Source organism: Hemicordylus capensis, chromosome 11 (genome assembly GCF_027244095.1).
Source record: "Hemicordylus capensis ecotype Gifberg chromosome 11, rHemCap1.1.pri, whole genome shotgun sequence".
NCBI classification, from domain to species: Eukaryota; Metazoa; Chordata; class Lepidosauria; order Squamata; family Cordylidae; genus Hemicordylus; species Hemicordylus capensis.
The window spans coordinates 22,712,823-22,729,318 of NC_069667.1; the positions used below are offsets into that span (position 1 = coordinate 22,712,823).

At 45.5% G+C, this 16,496-nt stretch overlaps 1 protein-coding gene across 7 annotated transcripts in view; it reads left to right on the top strand.

Annotated features, from left to right (window-relative positions):
* GPR50 (G protein-coupled receptor 50) overlaps positions 1-15,239 on the top strand; it is a 73,763-nt gene extending 58,524 nt beyond the window's left edge. For all 7 annotated transcript variants that reach the window (XM_053273508.1, XM_053273509.1, XM_053273513.1 and 4 more), the window contains one exon: positions 13,867-15,239. In XM_053273508.1, the coding sequence (XP_053129483.1) occupies positions 13,867-14,735 (869 nt within the window). In that variant the 3' untranslated portion in view covers positions 14,736-15,239. The remainder of the gene's footprint in view (positions 1-13,866) is intronic.
* Positions 15,240-16,496: the final 1,257 nt, after the last annotated feature.

Consider the following 16,496-nt stretch of genomic DNA (forward strand, 5'->3'; position numbering starts at 1 on the left):
CTACGCGGGGCAAAAAAGTCTTTGCAACATAGGAAGCTGCCTTATACCGCATCAGACCATTACTCCATCTAGCTCAGGATTGTCTACACCAGGGCTGCTCAACTTGATCCATCGGACATACTGGAGAGCAATCTCTCTGCAGTCAGTGAGACAGCAGAGAGGTGCAGAAGCTGGCTATGTGGGCTTCCTTCTTTACTGAAGGTCAGCCCACACAGCCAATCACGCTGGAGTTCAGGGAGGAGCTTCCTCCCTCAACTCCGATTCCAGGGCAAGCAGCCTGTGGTTCTGAATTTGGACATACCGCAAGCTGCCTGGAACCTCAGGTTGTGGCAACGAAACTCCCTACAACCCGAGGGTTCAGACTGGAGTTCCAAATCGAAACCCTCGGTTTCATCACTATGCGTAACCCAGGTTGCCTGCATTCGGATATAACATCCCTGGAACCGCAGGCCCATTCAACTGCGATTCTGCGTTATGTGCGAACATGGCCTCTGAAAACCTCCAGTGAAGGGAAACCTGCCACTGCACAAGGCAGACTGCTCCCCTCATAGAACAGAACAGTGGCTTGAAGAAGCAGTTTTGTTTTGCCTGGATCGCCTGCCGAACAGTCTCTCCAAATGGTGGTGGTAACAGTATTATGAGCCAGGAAGGAAATTGGTCCTCTATAATGAAGTGCCTGCTGTCTCATACCAAAACAAATGGTGCGTTGAAAGAATCTGTACAATTGGTTTCTAAGTATCATTCTGCGATATGATTTCTAAGTATAATGATATGAAATTCTAATCTAATGTGCAAGGCCGCTGCCCAAATTACACTTTTGAACGTTAACTTTCCAAGTGACCCTGCGAGGCAAGGAACTCTTAATTGGATTGTCTCACTCTGGCAGTCAGCACATGGTCATCTGTAATAATGAAGTCTCTCTCTTCTGAGAACTGTTTTCTCCCGGGATTGGAGATCCACAAGCTTTTTGGGGAACAGGCGATTGTGTTGCTATAACAATGGATAAAATACATTTTCAAGATACTTTTTGGAGAATACTTTGCCCAGTTTTTAAGATGAATTATCTGGACTGAACCAGTCATTCTGATAGGTGAGGGCCAAGCAAGACATTTCTTGGAAATGAACAAATAGTCCCCAATGCCTATATATATATATATATATAACAGCTGTGAAAAGCTGCCAGTTTTCATGTGGGATGACAGGGGAAAGAATTTCTTCTCAGGGGCTTTCAAACTTTTGGGTCCCCAGATGTTGTAGGATTACAACTCCCATCATCCCCAGCTGCAAGGTCATTGCTGCATTGTTCAGTAGTAGCGGCTTGTGCTAAAAGCTGCCATTAACTCCCCACCCCCAGACGAGCCATTACCTCCCCTTCAAATGCAGAGAAAAACCAGCACCACTAACCATCGTAATAATGCCCTGGCCCTTATCCAGTTAATTACCAAAGAGTCTGGGAATTTGTTCACAAAGTGCCGATAATGGCCCTGGTAAGTGGAACAAGCAGCATTATTCGTACCCTTCGCTTGCAGGCCCTTCGTGCTGCTCCCAACAGTGAGGGGCTGTCATAGTTTTCTTTCTGGTAACTGTGATGGTTTGCTGGGTTTTGCTTCTGCTGCACAGCTTTAAACTCCTAAAGCGTTTTGCAGGGGCGTAATGGTAAGTGGACCCACCTTAAGTGGCGCAGTGGGGGAAATGCTTGACTAACAAGCAAAAGGTTGCTGGTTCGAATCCCCGCTGCTTCTCTATCGGGCAGCAGCGATATAGGAAGGTGCTGAAAGGCATCATCTCAGACTGCGTGGGAGACGGCAATGGTCAACCCCTCCTGTATTCTACCAAAGACCACCACAGGGCTCTGTGGGCGCCAGGAGTCGGAATCGACTTGACAGCACACTTTACCTTAATGGTAAGTGGGCGGACGTGTTTGAAGAGCACACACTGCCCTGGACCCGCCCCCCCCCCAAAAGAGAGGCCACCAAAGACTCTTCACCTGCCTGCCCAGCCCTCCCCCTGGTTTATTTGCTGTTCCTGCACATGGAAGTTTGCTAAGCTCCACCATGGCATGGGATAATGATGTCACATCCTGGTGACAGGCAGTAGGTATATGCTAGTAAAAAGCAACTGGATGTATGTGAACTCTGCTGAGGAATGGAAGGGGAGGTTTCGCAGCGAATCTGTGGGTCATGGTATGTGTGCATGCACACATACACAGAAGGCCCATTCACATGTTATGTTCAACATGTGTACAATGAGTGTACACAGGTACAAATCTGTACACAGGTACAGTCATTCATAGGTTATACTAAATGCAGGTACAAAAGAACACTTCCCAGCTGAACCATGCATTTGAAGGGCCTATATCCAGGCTCAGTTTTAAAATGAACACTTGTAAAGTCCTTCACACAAATACATGTACAGGCATCTGTACACTCATATAGCATAATGTCTGAAGCAGTCTAGAATCACAATAAAGTAACAACATTCTCCGTTGGTCAGAACCTATTTCACGATCCTTTCCCCTCCCTACATCTAAATACTTTTAATAAGTATTTGCTACTACTTATAAAAAGAGGGAACTGAACCTCCTCACCAGCCATTAAGTCTTGAAATTTTGGGCTGGATGAAAAAAGGCTGAGACTGAGCACCTGTGTTCTCCCCGGCCACAAAATACTCGGAAAGCAAAACAAAAAACTAAAATAAAATGTGCATATGAAACAAGACCCACAACTGGGTCGGAACTCCTGTTTCCGTTGCTAACTTGTTTTTTCACCATACTCAGCCACAGGCACAAGGGGAGGAGAGCTGGTCTTGGGGTAGCAAGCATGAATTGTCCCCTATGCTAAGCAGGATCCACCTCGATGTGCATTTGAACGGGAGACTATATGTGTGAGCACTGTAAGATATTCCCCTTAGGGGATGGGGCTGCTCTGGGAAGAGGACTTGCATGCTTGCATGCAGAAGGTTCCAAGTTCCCTCCCTGGCAGCATCTCCAAGATAGAGCTGAGAGAGATTCCTGCCTGCAGCCTTGGAGAAGCCGCTGCCAGTCTGGGTAGACAATACTGAGCTAGATGGACCAATGGTCTGACTCAGTATATGGCAGCTTCCTATGTTCCTAACACATGCACACCAGGGGACTATCCTGCAATATTCTGTTGCATTGTAATTTGTATGATTATAATTTATTTACCGCTTCTCTATGCTAAGTGGTGTTAGAAAGAGGAATGAGGAAAATGCCAGATTAACGGCAAGCAGGAGGTTATCTTCCATCAGTGTATATTAAACTGTATTTTCCAGATGATTGGGGGTGTCAGATCCTTTTGTCTGCCTTGACCCCAGAACGGATCCAAAAGTATATTTGTTGGAGTCCCCCTGAGAAACACGCAGAGCCTAGATCTTAATGCCTCAATGGGATCACTGTGTGCTAAAATTAAAGGCCTCTGGGGTCTGAATCATCTTTGGACTCTACGAGGAAATATGCTTTCATTTGTTTCTGTTGGGCTTCTGCCATCCTAAATACTGCTATTGTAGCCTTTAAATTATTCCCAAGTGGGAAAAAGTCCTTTTCAATAAAAACAATGGACACCAAAAAGGTGCCTTTTTTGGAAGGTTTTAGAGTGATGGATGGTTGAAGATGGTTTTGGGGATTCTCCAAACCATGTTTGTTTTATTTCTAGATGCTGTTAATGGCTCCCGTAGCTTTTGGAGTAGACTACATCTTGTTTTTTGCTTGCCAGCACTTCAGTAATTAATGTTTTTAACTTGATAACCCTTAGCATTTGTACAGTACTTTTTGAGATTGCAATGGGCTTCATATGTACTTCTTGTGCACCGCCAAGAGCCTTCGGATAGGGCGGTTTATAAATGCTATTATTATTATTATTATTATTATTATTATTATTATTATTATTATTATTATTTAAATATGTTTTATCTTGGTAATATATTTACTTATTTATTTATTTGTTCAGTTTTTATTCCACTTTTCATAAGGCATCTCAAGGTGTTTTACCAAAGTTAAAATACAATAAAACTCCATATAAATCACATTTAAAACCTTAAAACCAATTTAAAACACCAAGAAACAACCACCATTAAAAAAAAACAGATAAACAGAAGCAGGATTGCTGAGAAACCGGGCAGGCCTTAAGGGGTAAAAGCCTGAACAAATAAAAAGGTCTTTAGTTGTTCTTTAAAAGCAGTCACAGATGCCAAAGAGCAGACATTCTCTGGAAGAGCATTACATACAACAACAACAACAAAAATATTTATATACCGCTTTTCAACAAAAGGTTGGGTTCCAAAGCAGTTTACATAGAAAAATGATGCATAAATTAAATAAATAATATAAATAAATAATAAATAAACCCCTGCTAACTTGGCAAAGAGGCATCTTTTAACGTGGTGATTCTCTTTATTTAGCAGAGGGAGAGTAACTGGCCCTATCCACCCCCAGCACAGTACCTCCAATGACTGTTGCTGGTGTCTACCTTACATTTCATTTTAGATTGTGAGCCCTTTGGGGACAGGGATCCTTATTGATTAGATTAGATTAGATTAGATTAGATTAGATTAGATTAGATTTCTATACCACCCTTCTAAAAATGGCTCAGGGCGGTTTACACAGAGAAATAACAAACAAATAAGATGGCTCCCTGTCCCCAAAGGGCTCACAATCTAAAATAAAACATAAGAAAGACACCAGCAAGAGTCACTGGAGGTACTGTACTGTGGGTGGATAGGGCCAGTTACTCTCCCCCTGCTAAATAAAGAGTATCACCATGTTAAAAAGGTGCCTCTTGGCCCAGTTAGCAGAGGTTACATACCTTGGTAAGGAAAATTGTTATCCCCATATACCGGCTAGATTTGGAAACTAAGTCCTATGAAGAACGGCTGAAGGAGCTGGTTACATTTAGAATGGAGAAGAGAAAACTAAGACCTCATTCTCACATAACACAAAAATGGAGGTCCTTTCACCTCCGATTTCGGAAACGGTACATCCAAATACAGGTAGCCACAGTTTCGTTAAGAAATGGACCTGTGGTTTCCCTCCCTGTACTGCCTTTTGTACCTTTGTTTTGTAGTGAGGTCCGCTGTCTGGACCACTGGTTCTGCGGTGCCAGCATTACGTCTGAATGCTGGCACCGCAGTTTCGCCCCTTTGCAACTGGAGTCGAGGGAGGAAACTCCCCCCTCACCCCGGCTGCTATTGGCTGTGCAGGCTGTCATTCACAAAAGAAGGAAGCCCACACAGCCAGTTCCCCCTCTTCTCTGCAGTTAGTGAGACTGCAGAGAGGAAGCTCTCCATTTTGTCTGAATGCGGACAGGAGGTGTGTTTGTGGAACTGCAGGTCCATTGGGTCCGCGGTTCCACGTTACGTCCAAAGGTGACCTAAGACCTCAAATATCTGAAGGCTGTTTCATAGAAAAGGGAGCAGACTTGTCTCTGTTGCTTCTGAGGGCAGGACTGGAACCAAGGGGGTGAAGTGACAAGGAAGCAGATTCAGGCTTGAGGTGAGAAGGAATTCCCTAACTATAAGAGCTGTTGGACAGTGGAACAGTCTTCCACATGCACTGGAGGACTCTCCTTTGCTGAAGGTTTTCAAACAGAGGCTGGACAGGTATCGGACTGCCCCAGGGGTTAAACTGGAAGACCACCAAGGACCCTTCCAGCTCTAATAATCTATGATCCTGTTATTCTAGTGAGCTCATGGTAGAAGCAAGCACTGAATTGAGGAAGTCTGCAATGTGTAGCTCACTCTCTTAGCTGCTGTACCACACCAGCTTTCAACTGAATTTATTTGGAAGTATATTTGGAATTGCATTCTTTTTATATACTTTTTATCTTCTATTTCTGCAGAAATGTACAACAGAAAACAAATTATTAAACAATAACAGATCAAACTCAGTTCAGAACAAACAAATATAACACCTCAGGAACAGTCTGTGATTCTCACATTTGGATTTAGGATTGTACCTTTTTGTTTGTTTCTGTTTTAGCCTGCCTGATCTGAAAGATTTGAAGTAGGTATGGTATAGTTCTGTACTACAGTTGGTACAGAATGCAGCAGCCAGATTGGTCTCTGGGACAACATGAAGGGTCCGTATAATGTCAGTTTTGAAAGAACTGCACTGGCTGCTGATATGTTTCTGGGAGAAAAACAAAGTGCTGGTTCTTATCTATAAAGCCCTTAACGGCTTAAGTCCAGGCTACTTAAGAGAGTGCCTCCTTTGTCATGAACCCTGCCGCCTGTTAACAATCTTCTGGAGAGGTCTGGTTACGGATACCACCGGCTTGTTTGGTGGCGACCCAGGACGGGGCTTTCTCTGTGGCTGCCCCGGGGCTTTGGATATGCTCCCTGCTGAAATAAGTTTGTTCCTTCTCTGTTAGTTTTCAGGAAGAACCTCAAGATTCTCCTGTTCTCACAGGCTTTTAATTAGAATGAATTTTAATAATTTAAAAAACTTGTTTTAATATCTGTTTTATTCTGTTGTTTTTATTGTCATGTCTTTAAATTTGTAACTTTTAAATTTTAAATTTTGTACACCGCCTAGAGATGTACATATCAGGCGGTATAGAAATATGATTTAAATAAACAAACAAATCAATAGTGTTTTAATATGACTATAGTGGAGAGGTGGTCTGGGGAGATTTACCTGCCTGTGTTGAGTTGCCTCATCTATAAGGAGATAAGATGATTGATTGGCTGGCATTCTGTGCTGTTTTAGAGCTGCATAACAGTAGTTGCGTTGCTGCAAGATTCAGCTTTATAGCTTCACACATTGTGTTACCGAGCAGCAAAAAGTGGGTTTTGCTGCTCTCTCCTCTCTCCAAAAGGACTTTTTGGCTTCAGGAATATGTCTGACATATCAAAAACATTAAAAAGTCCTTTTGGAGGGATGAGAGAGCTCTCCCTCTGCTTGCATTTTGTTGCTCGGGAACATGGGAACACTGCATCTTCCACCCAAGCAGCTCCTGTTACACAGCTCAGTATTAAAAATATTTTTCTACCCCTTTCAACAACAACAAAAGGTTCTCAAAACAGTTTACATAGAAAAGGAAACAGTTCCCGAGCAGGAGTGGAGGAAGGCCAGTGGTAGCCCGGGGTCTGCTGCCGCCGCCGCAGCCCCCCTAGTCCCACCCCTTCATCTGACCGGACTCAGGGAACATTTAGCCATGCCCCCTGCATCCAAGGTCAGATGCTTTCCCATTTGGGAGTTGAATTGGCAGCCAGAGCGACTCTCCCTGCTTTCTAAAGGCCCACTCTGGCTGCACTGTGAACGCAGCGCGGACCAATTCAGCTCAAAAATGTGGCCGTGTGGCCCTGTTTGGGAGCTAAATCACCCCCCCATGTCTGATGTCAGATGCACAGGGGGCATGTCTGGGGCACAAGGTGTGGCCCTTGAGGGGTGGTGGCCCGGGTTCTTTGAACCTGTCTGCTCAATGGTGGCTCCGCCCCTGTTCCTGAGGTAGGGAACCCTTGGCAGGGCCACACAGCTTCAGCCCTCCTGCAGATATTGGCCTACAACTCCCATAATCCCTGACTATTGGCCACATTGGCTGGGGATGATGGGAGTTGTAGTCCAGAAACAGCTGGAGGGCCAAAGTTGTGCAGCCCTGAGTGAGAGAATAAGCTTCAAGTCACTGGCTGTATTTCCAGCACATTAATGGATTCACTAGCAGGCCTTCATTTCCAACCCTCGCTATTAAGATCGGAATAAATATGACCTAATTCATGGTGTGGCTGTCAAAATGAATAAGTATTGTGAATAATTTTGCACAATAAAATTTCTCTATAAATGGTGATTATTGCCTCTGGTTCAGTAGCTAGCGGCCACCTATGAATAATCCATTTTTGCAAGTAAAGGGATGATTTTTATGAGGGCTGCTTGGAACCGTTATAAATACTTTTGAAAATGAAATATTAGATCTCCAAATCACTTTCAAAATGGATGGAAAAAATTAGGGCCATCTGTGTTTTCACCAAAGCTTGGAGTGTAACAAAATTTCCATTTTGATTGGCATCTGATTAGATGGCCGTTGCCTTCTTCTGATTGTGCGACTGTCAAAATAATGTAGAACTGGAGACTGGAAAAACCTGGTTGGCAAAAGGGTAGTGAGATATTAGTAGCATTGATGCAGCGTTCCACTCATCCAGGCTCAGCATGGGGTTGAGGTTTGAGGTTATGCAGCTGTCTCCAATTTCCTTTACTGGAGCAACATCATATCAAAATTCCAGATATTTGACTTTGGGCTTTTTGCAGTACTTGGGAAAAGGTCTTGGTGAGATAGGAAAGAAGGGAGTTATCTTGGGTAAGCTGCATCGAAGTTGGATGGAGGACAATAGCAGAGTGATATTGCTAAAGCTCAGTATCCCCTCGCTAAAATGCTTTGAGCTGGTAAATATTGGCATGGCATCTGTTAATGGTTACTTGTGCATCTGTATGTTTGCGTGCAGAAAGGTCCCAAGTTCCTTCCCTAGCATCTTCAGATAGGACTAAGAGACTGCTGCCTGCAAATTTGGAGAAGCTGCTGCCAGGCTGGGTAGTCAATACTCTGCTAGACAGACCAATGGTCTGACTTGGTAGAAAGCAGCTTCTTATATTCCTATGTACCATCATGATAATGGGTTCAGTTCTTTGCATTTGGTTTTTTTCCCATCTGTTGACGTTGCAAGGGCAGGAATGAAAATGGAGAGGGTTGTAATACATTGAATTCTAGCTTCATCCCTGGAAGAGTGGAGTTAGAATACCACCCCTTTGAGAAAAGGTGAAGGCAGGGGTTCTCAAGCTGTTATTGGACTATAGCTCCCATCATCCCCTGCCACAATGGCCTTTGTGCTGTTGTGGCACAAAGTAGCTGCTGCTGCTTCTTCTTCATCAGCGTCTTCTTCATCAGCTTCATCAGCGTCTTCTTCATCAGCTTCTTCTTCTACTACTACTTATATGTTGCATTTCAACAAATGTTCTGAGCACAGTTTACACTGTGCACCTATTTGTAATTCAGGGCTGGCACTGGCCAGCAGCACACAGCATAGCACCACTCATATACCTCTCTGTAGTTCTCCATTTCTTGCCTCTCTGCACAACTGTAGAATCCCTGAAACAGCATGAATGTTTCTCCTCCTTCTCCCCTGCTGCTTACTGTTTGGCATTACTTGGACAGCTCTTTGGTATAAAAGGACCAGTGAATATATGATGCTGCCTTCTACTGAGTCATCTGTCCATCAACCTCAGTGTTGTCTCTACACTGACTGGCAGCAGCTCTCCAGGGTTTCAGAAAGGAGTCTTTCCCCACTGTGCCTGGAGATGCCGAGGTGAACCTGAGCTCTTCTGCAGGCAAAGCAAATGCCTCATCCAATGGTGAGTCTGCGTTCCATGTCATGTGACTTTGGCCTCTGGCTATCGTGGCTGGGAAAGATGGGAGTTGTAGTTCAATAACATTTGAAGACCTAAGGTTGAGAATCTCTGATCTAGATAATATAGAAGGGCAAAGGAGACAGACCACTGAGTAGGTAGAACATCGGCTCTGCACGCAGAAGGTCCCAGGTTCAGCATCTCCAGGGCGCTTTCCAGACTAGCTGACTTGCTATAAGGTTTCCTATGTGCTTAATATAATGTGTAGTTTGACTCCCAAAGTGCCTTTTGAGTGGAACTTCTGGGGATTGATTGTTAAATGAATCACTCTGACAAACCTTCAGAGTTATGCTGGCTCATTTCGTCCAGAGAATCTTTCTTGCCTGTTGCCTTTATTCATTCTGACGGTGATGGAGGATGCAGAAGCCAATTTATTTAATCTCTGCCTAACAAGAAGTAGTTAATCAATAAGAACATAAGAACTGTCCTGCTGGATCAGGTCCAAGGAAACCGATCTAGTCCAGCATCCTGTTTCCCACAGTGGCCCACAAGATGCCACTGGAAGCCTACAGGCAAGAGGTGAGGGCATTCCCTCTCTCCTGCTGTTACTCCCCTGCAACTGGTATTGAGAGGCATCATGCCTCTGAGGCTGGAGGTGGCCTATAGCCAACAGATTAGTAGTCAATAGTGCCCATCCGTGTTTCACTTCAGAGCTATGTGCTAGGTAACCCTGCATTTTGGCCTCACTCCCAGAGTCCTTATTGAGAAATCCATTCTTCTTCAAAGAGTGTCATTAATCTTTGGGCCTCAGTCGATCTTGGCTTTTTTTCTTTTTTTAACCAACACTGGACACAACACATTTGACACTCCTTGAGGTTTTTAAAGTTTGAACAAAGAACCAGTGGGTGTGGAGTAGTCAGGGGCAGTGTTCCCTATAACAGGGATTTTTAGATGTTGTTGACTACAACTCCCATAATCCCCAAGCAGAAGCCATTGCAGCTTGGGATTCTGGGAGTTGTAGTCAACAACATCTGGGAATCCCTGTTAGAGGGAACACAGGTCAGGGGTTAGAACCTCTGAGCTACCGCAGGCTCGGGTCCAAGTTAGATGGGATGTGGGAACTCAACATTTGGGGATCCCAATTTCATTTGGCAGTCCCCAAATCTGGAGTACAAGTGCAGAAGAAAGGAGGTTCACTCCTTTTCTTCCTGGGTCATTTTGTTGCTGAAAATGCCCCCTGTTTGAGTCTGCTGTTCACTTTGGTTAGGAAAAGGTATAAGCACAGTTCTTTGTGCCAGTATATTTTCCCAGCTGGGGCAAATAGCCACTTGGGTAGTGATAATTTCAGGGTGGGGATGGTGCAGGGAGAAAGGGTTAAAAAACAAAACCCCACCTAACTACCGTATTAGTCTGGATTGCAAGCCTATGACTGATTTTTGGAAACCTTATGATGACTTTACGTGAATATTCCTTGGAAAGACTACAGATCTCAAGGCCCACCACGACTTTGCTTCTGGCATGCTGCAGAGTGATAAAGGGGAGAGGAAATAAACCACCTCACTCCTCACGTGGTGGTGGTTTTCTCCTGGGGAAGCACTCTGTGCAGGGATTGGAAACCCTCTCAACTTTTTGGAGCTGCCTCTGCTTCCATGGCCAACCAATAAGTAAAGGGGGGGGGTGCGTGTTTTGGAATAGGACAGGCTGACAGAGAGGCTGCAGCTTGGTCAACTTCTCAAAGCTCAGGCCTGGAGAAGAATTGTAGACATGCCAGACGTTCATCACCCATTTGGGGTGGGCTTTTTCAAGCCCTCAAAGTTCTTCCCTGATCCTGAGACTGGGCAAGTTTGCCTGCATCTCTGACAGGCTTGGGTGCATTTGTAGCTAGAATTCTCCTGCTTATTTTGCAAAACATTTGACTTGCCTTCTCCCTTGCCCCACCACCCCCACCCCGTTATATCCAGGCCAAATGTTTACTTTCCCCACATTCTGTGCTGTTGTTTTAGTTTGCTTTCTTACGCTTTTCTGGCCTTGCTGTATGTTATTTTATTAGCTCTTAGCCCACATTGTCAAACTCTGTGGATGTCGGTGGCACCAGACTGGGCTCTAAATATGGGTTTTTACGCATGGCTAGAATGCTGGATTTTTGGAATGGCTCAATTTGGCAAGCAAAGGGAAGCACAGATTCCACTTTGGGTAGGGGGGCAGCTGTGGGGGTTTAGGAGTCAAATGGAAGTTGTGAGCATACCCAAGGGCTTGAGAAGGAATTTGCAAGAACTTTGTGAGATAAATAGATAGATAGATAGATTAGATAGAATATATTGTTATTGTTATTGTTATTATTTTACATTTTATATCCCGGTCTTCCTCCAAGGAGCCCAGAGAGGTGTACTGCATACTTAGGTTTCTCCTCACAACAACCCTGTGCAGTAGGTTAGGCTGAGAGAGAAGTGACTGGCCCAGAGTCACCCAGCTAGTTTCATGGCTGAATGGGGATTTGAACTTGGGTCTCCCCGGTCCTAGTCCAGCACTCTAGCCACTACACCATGCTGGCTCTAGCCCCACACACACACACACACACACACACACACACTCTCTCTCTCTCTCTCTCTCTCTCTCTCTCTCTCTCTCTCTCTCTCTCTCTCTCTCTCTCTCCCATATGTACATCATGAGTTATCCAGGGCGCCTAAGCAAATTATAAAATGTTGCAAAATACATAGAATAGAAGAAATACACATCAAACAGTACAGATACTTGCTTTGCTCACCCTTGCTCTCATGGCTTCGGTGGACTGCCTCTCTGCTCACATACAGATGGACATCCCAGATTCCCCTGCTAACTGAGCAAAGAGTCACCTTTTTAAAGTGGTGATTCTCTTGCATTTAGCAGGGGGAGAGCAACTGGCCCTAACTGTCCCCAGCTCAGCCTCCCTCCAGTGACTGTTGCTGGTGTCTGTCTTATGTTTCTTTCTTTCTTTTTAGATTGTGAGCCCTTTGGGGACAGGGAGCCATTTTATTTATTTATTTATTTAGTTGTGTCTATGTAAACTGCGTTGGGAACTTTTTGTTGGAAAGTGGTATATAAATATTTGCCCTATTTGTATTCGTAGATTCAGCCCTTGGCATCTCAAAGGAGAGCTGGGGAAGTCTGCAACCTTGGAGAGGTCTTACCAGGCAGGGCAGACAATACAAACGCAATGGCCCAATCGTCTGACTGGACGCATGGCAGCTTGTCTCAAGGGTCCGTAGCTCCGTGGCAGAACTCCTGTTCTGCTCATTCCGGGTTCAGTCCCTGGTCTCTCCAAGTAGGGCTGGAAAGCACCCTTGCTTGAAACGTGGAATGCTGCTGCCCATCAGAGTAGACCAGGGCTGCACAACGTCAGCCCTCCAGCTGTGATTGGGCTACAACTCCCATCATCCTCAGCCACAGTGGCCAACAGCCAGGGATTGTGGGAGTTGTATTAGAGTTCAGAATTGTCCACACAGACTGGCAGCATCTTTCTCAGCCAGGATTGAACCTGAGACCTTCTGCATGCAAAGCAGATGCTCTGCCATTCATCTACAGACCCTTATATTATGTTCTTGTTAGTTGTCTGATGATGAGTTATTGTGTGTGAGCTGGGCAAGCAGCCACTATAGTCATATTAATATTAGGTTGTAACAGCTGTTGGTTTGCAATGTGTTATTACGGGGTTCTTACTTGAAGGGGTACCAAGGGGTGCGCTCCGTGCTGCAGCCACACTCTTGGTTCCTCAGCTGAGGATTGACTGGAAGCTGATGCAATGTGTCCACTACAGAAGGGGAGGAGGGTGAAGAAGACCTGATTGGCTAGCTACGTGCTGAAGCTCAGCATGCCCCTCCCCTGAGCCTGACCGGCTTCAGAAAATTAGCACCAAGGACTCGCACTGAAATTAATAGGAAAAATCAACTTGTCCCATTAATTTCAATAAGTTTGAAAGGTATGAGTAACTTGGTGTGGGTGTGAGCCAGTGACTGGAATAACCTGCCTCCCTAACTGTAACGTGTGTGTGTGTGAGAGAGAGAGAGAGACAGAGACAGAGACAGAGACAGAGACTCACTCACTCACAAATTTAAATGTTACAGTTGTGACTGGGGCTACTCCAATCACTGGCTTACATCAAGATTAAATTACTCATACGTTTCAGACATATTGAAATTAACGGGACATGTTTACTTTTCCTATTAACTTCAGTGAGGGTACTCATTAGTAACTTGGTCTGGATGTAAGCCAGGGACTGGTGTAGTCTGTCTCATAACTGTAACATTTAAATTTTGTGTGTGTTTGTGCGCCCAAAATATATGTCCACATCAAACAGACAAATGTTTAATTCCAATACCAGTGCCCTCCCCAAGTAAAAGAATAATAATAAAAAGAAAGTGATCAAATGGAGTAACATTGGCCGTTATCTCTTGTATTTACGTCATGGGTTATGATAATTCACCATCATAGTTATGCATCCCAGTTGCTTAACTAGTTCGGTGCTTTCCCCCTCTGTGCAGGCAACATCTTCGTCGTCAGCCTCTCTGTGGCAGACCTGGTGGTGGCTGTGTACCCCTATCCCCTCATCTTGAGCGCCATCTTCCACAACCGATGGACGATGGGTCCCATTCACTGCAAGATCAGCGGCTTCTTCATGGGCTTGAGTGTCATCGGCTCCATTTTTAACATCACCGCCATCGCGATCAACAGGTACTGCTACATTTGCCATAGCCTCCGCTACGACAGGCTCTTCAGCCTCAAGAACACGTGCTGCTGTCTCTGCTTGACATGGCTACTCACCCTGGTAGCCATCCTGCCCAACCTTTTTGTGGATTCCCTGCAGTATGACCCTCGGGTTTATTCCTGCACTTTTGCTCAGACCGCCAGCATGTCGTACACCGTCACTGTGGTGGTCGTCCATTTCCTCATCCCTCTGTCCATCGTGACGTTTTGCTACCTTCGGATCTGGATCCTGGTGATCCAGGTCAAGCACCGAGTCCGGCAAGAATGCAAGCAGAAAGTGAGAGCCGCCGATGTCCGGAATTTCTTGACCATGTTCGTGGTGTTCGTCCTCTTCGCGGTGTGCTGGGGGCCGCTCAATTTTATCGGCCTCGCCGTCGCCATCAACCCTTCCAAGATCATCCCCCAGATTCCAGAGTGGCTGTTCGTGATGAGCTACTTCATGGCGTACTTTAATAGCTGCCTCAATGCCGTGATCTATGGCCTTCTCAACCAAAACTTCCGGAAGGAGTACAAAAGGATCCTTCTTGCTCTGTGGACTCCACGGCTGCTGTTTGTAGACCTGTCAAAAGGCGGGACGGAGGGAGTCAAGAGCAAGCCGTCTCCAGCTGCTACCAACAACAACAATCAGGCCGAAATCTACTTGTAAATGGGGAGGGAAGCTGTTTATTCTGTTCCGCCTGTATATACTGTGTAAAAGCTTCTCTATCTCCAGGGCCAAATGCTGCAAGTCCTTACTCATGCAAATAACCCCACTCCCTTCTTTTAAATGGCTTTGTGGTTGTGGCTTATCAGGGCTGCTGGTGAGCAATGTGAGCCATGAGGCAGGAGGAAGTCCCTAGTTCGAATTCCTCCTCAGCCAGAAAATTGGGGGGGCCCAGTCCAATCAGTGGCTCATGCGGTAACACGGGAGGGGGCGGGCTTCTGTGACTGGGGGCAGGGGCATAAATCTTACTCTTGCACTAACAGCAACCCTTTGGGGATGTAAGGTTGAAATGTGCCTATAACTTCAAAAATCCAGTTAACCTTTTAAAGAATTCAGTTTTTTTAAAAAAATAAATAGTGTGCCTCTGTAACCAGTAGTTTACTGAACTAAAGTGGTCTTGGAGAAAGGGTGGGGCAGAAACGAGAATAAATAATGTTTTAATTTACAGTTGATGGTGGGTCAATTTTTGAAGCGGGGAGGCAGCCCTAACACTGCTCTGGAAGCACCGTCACCGTTTGGCCCAAATGTCCCTATTCCTCTTCAGGGCACAGTTTTTCAAAACAACCACCTCATTTTGCCCCCAGACGGTCCGGCTGGACTACACCTCCCATCAGCCCCAGCAACAGTGGACTTCAGCCAGTTCTGCAGTTGGGAAGCAGAAGCTGGCTGTGCATTACCCTGATTGGTTGTCCCCTGCCATGGGACCAAGAAACCTCTCCCTAATCTCTATACCACTTTTGTCCTTGCGGGGGTGGGGAGTTTTCATTTTTGGGAGGGGGTCAGTGGGAAGGTAATAAACGCATTCATCTCCAGAGGAGAGCTGGTCTGGTGGCAGCAAGCATGACTTGTCCCCATAGCTAAGCAGGGTCTGCCCTGGTTGCATCTGAATGGGAGACTTGATGTGTGAGCACTGCAAGATATTCCCCTCAGGGGATGAAGCCGCTCTGGGAAGAGCAGAAGGTTTCAAGTTCCCTCTCTGGCTTCACCAAGATAGGGCTGAGAGAGATTCCTGCCTGAAACCTGGGAGAAGCCGCTGCCAGTCTGTGTAGACAATAATGAGCTAGATGGACCAATGGTCTGACTCAGTATATGGCAGCTTCCTCTGTTCCTACGTTCCTAATAATGTTCATTTGGCACTTTGAAGAAAAAGGCAGGCAGCTGCCTGAATTGTGAGAGGTGTGATGGGTGAGGCGGATGGCAGAGCTGGCATTTGATTCGCTGGGGTGCACCCCTGTCATTTGAGCTTAGTGCTGGGAGAAAGCTGAGCTGCCCTTGCAGTTGAAGATGTGCGGTGAGCTTTCGCTTTATACAATGCCTGTTTGTCTTTGTTGCCCAGAAGTAAAGTTGCGCCATCAAGTCGGTGTTGAACCCTGGCGCCCACAGAGCCCTGTGGTTGTCTTTGGTAGAACACAGGAGGGGTTTCCCATTGCTATCTCTTGTGCACTATGAGATGATGCTTTTCAGCATCTTCCTATATCGCTGCTGCCCAATATAGGTCTTTCCCATAGTCTGGGAAACGTACCTGCGGGGATTCAAACCGGCAACCTTCTGCTTGCTAGTCAAGTCATTTCCCCGCTGCGCCGTTATGTGGTTTGCCCAGAAATAAGATACAGAAAATAATATAATTTGAGAGAAGTCGGGAGTCTCACTTTAATCATGGCTGCAATGTTTGTTTATGAATCCGATAAATCCATTAAAAAGATT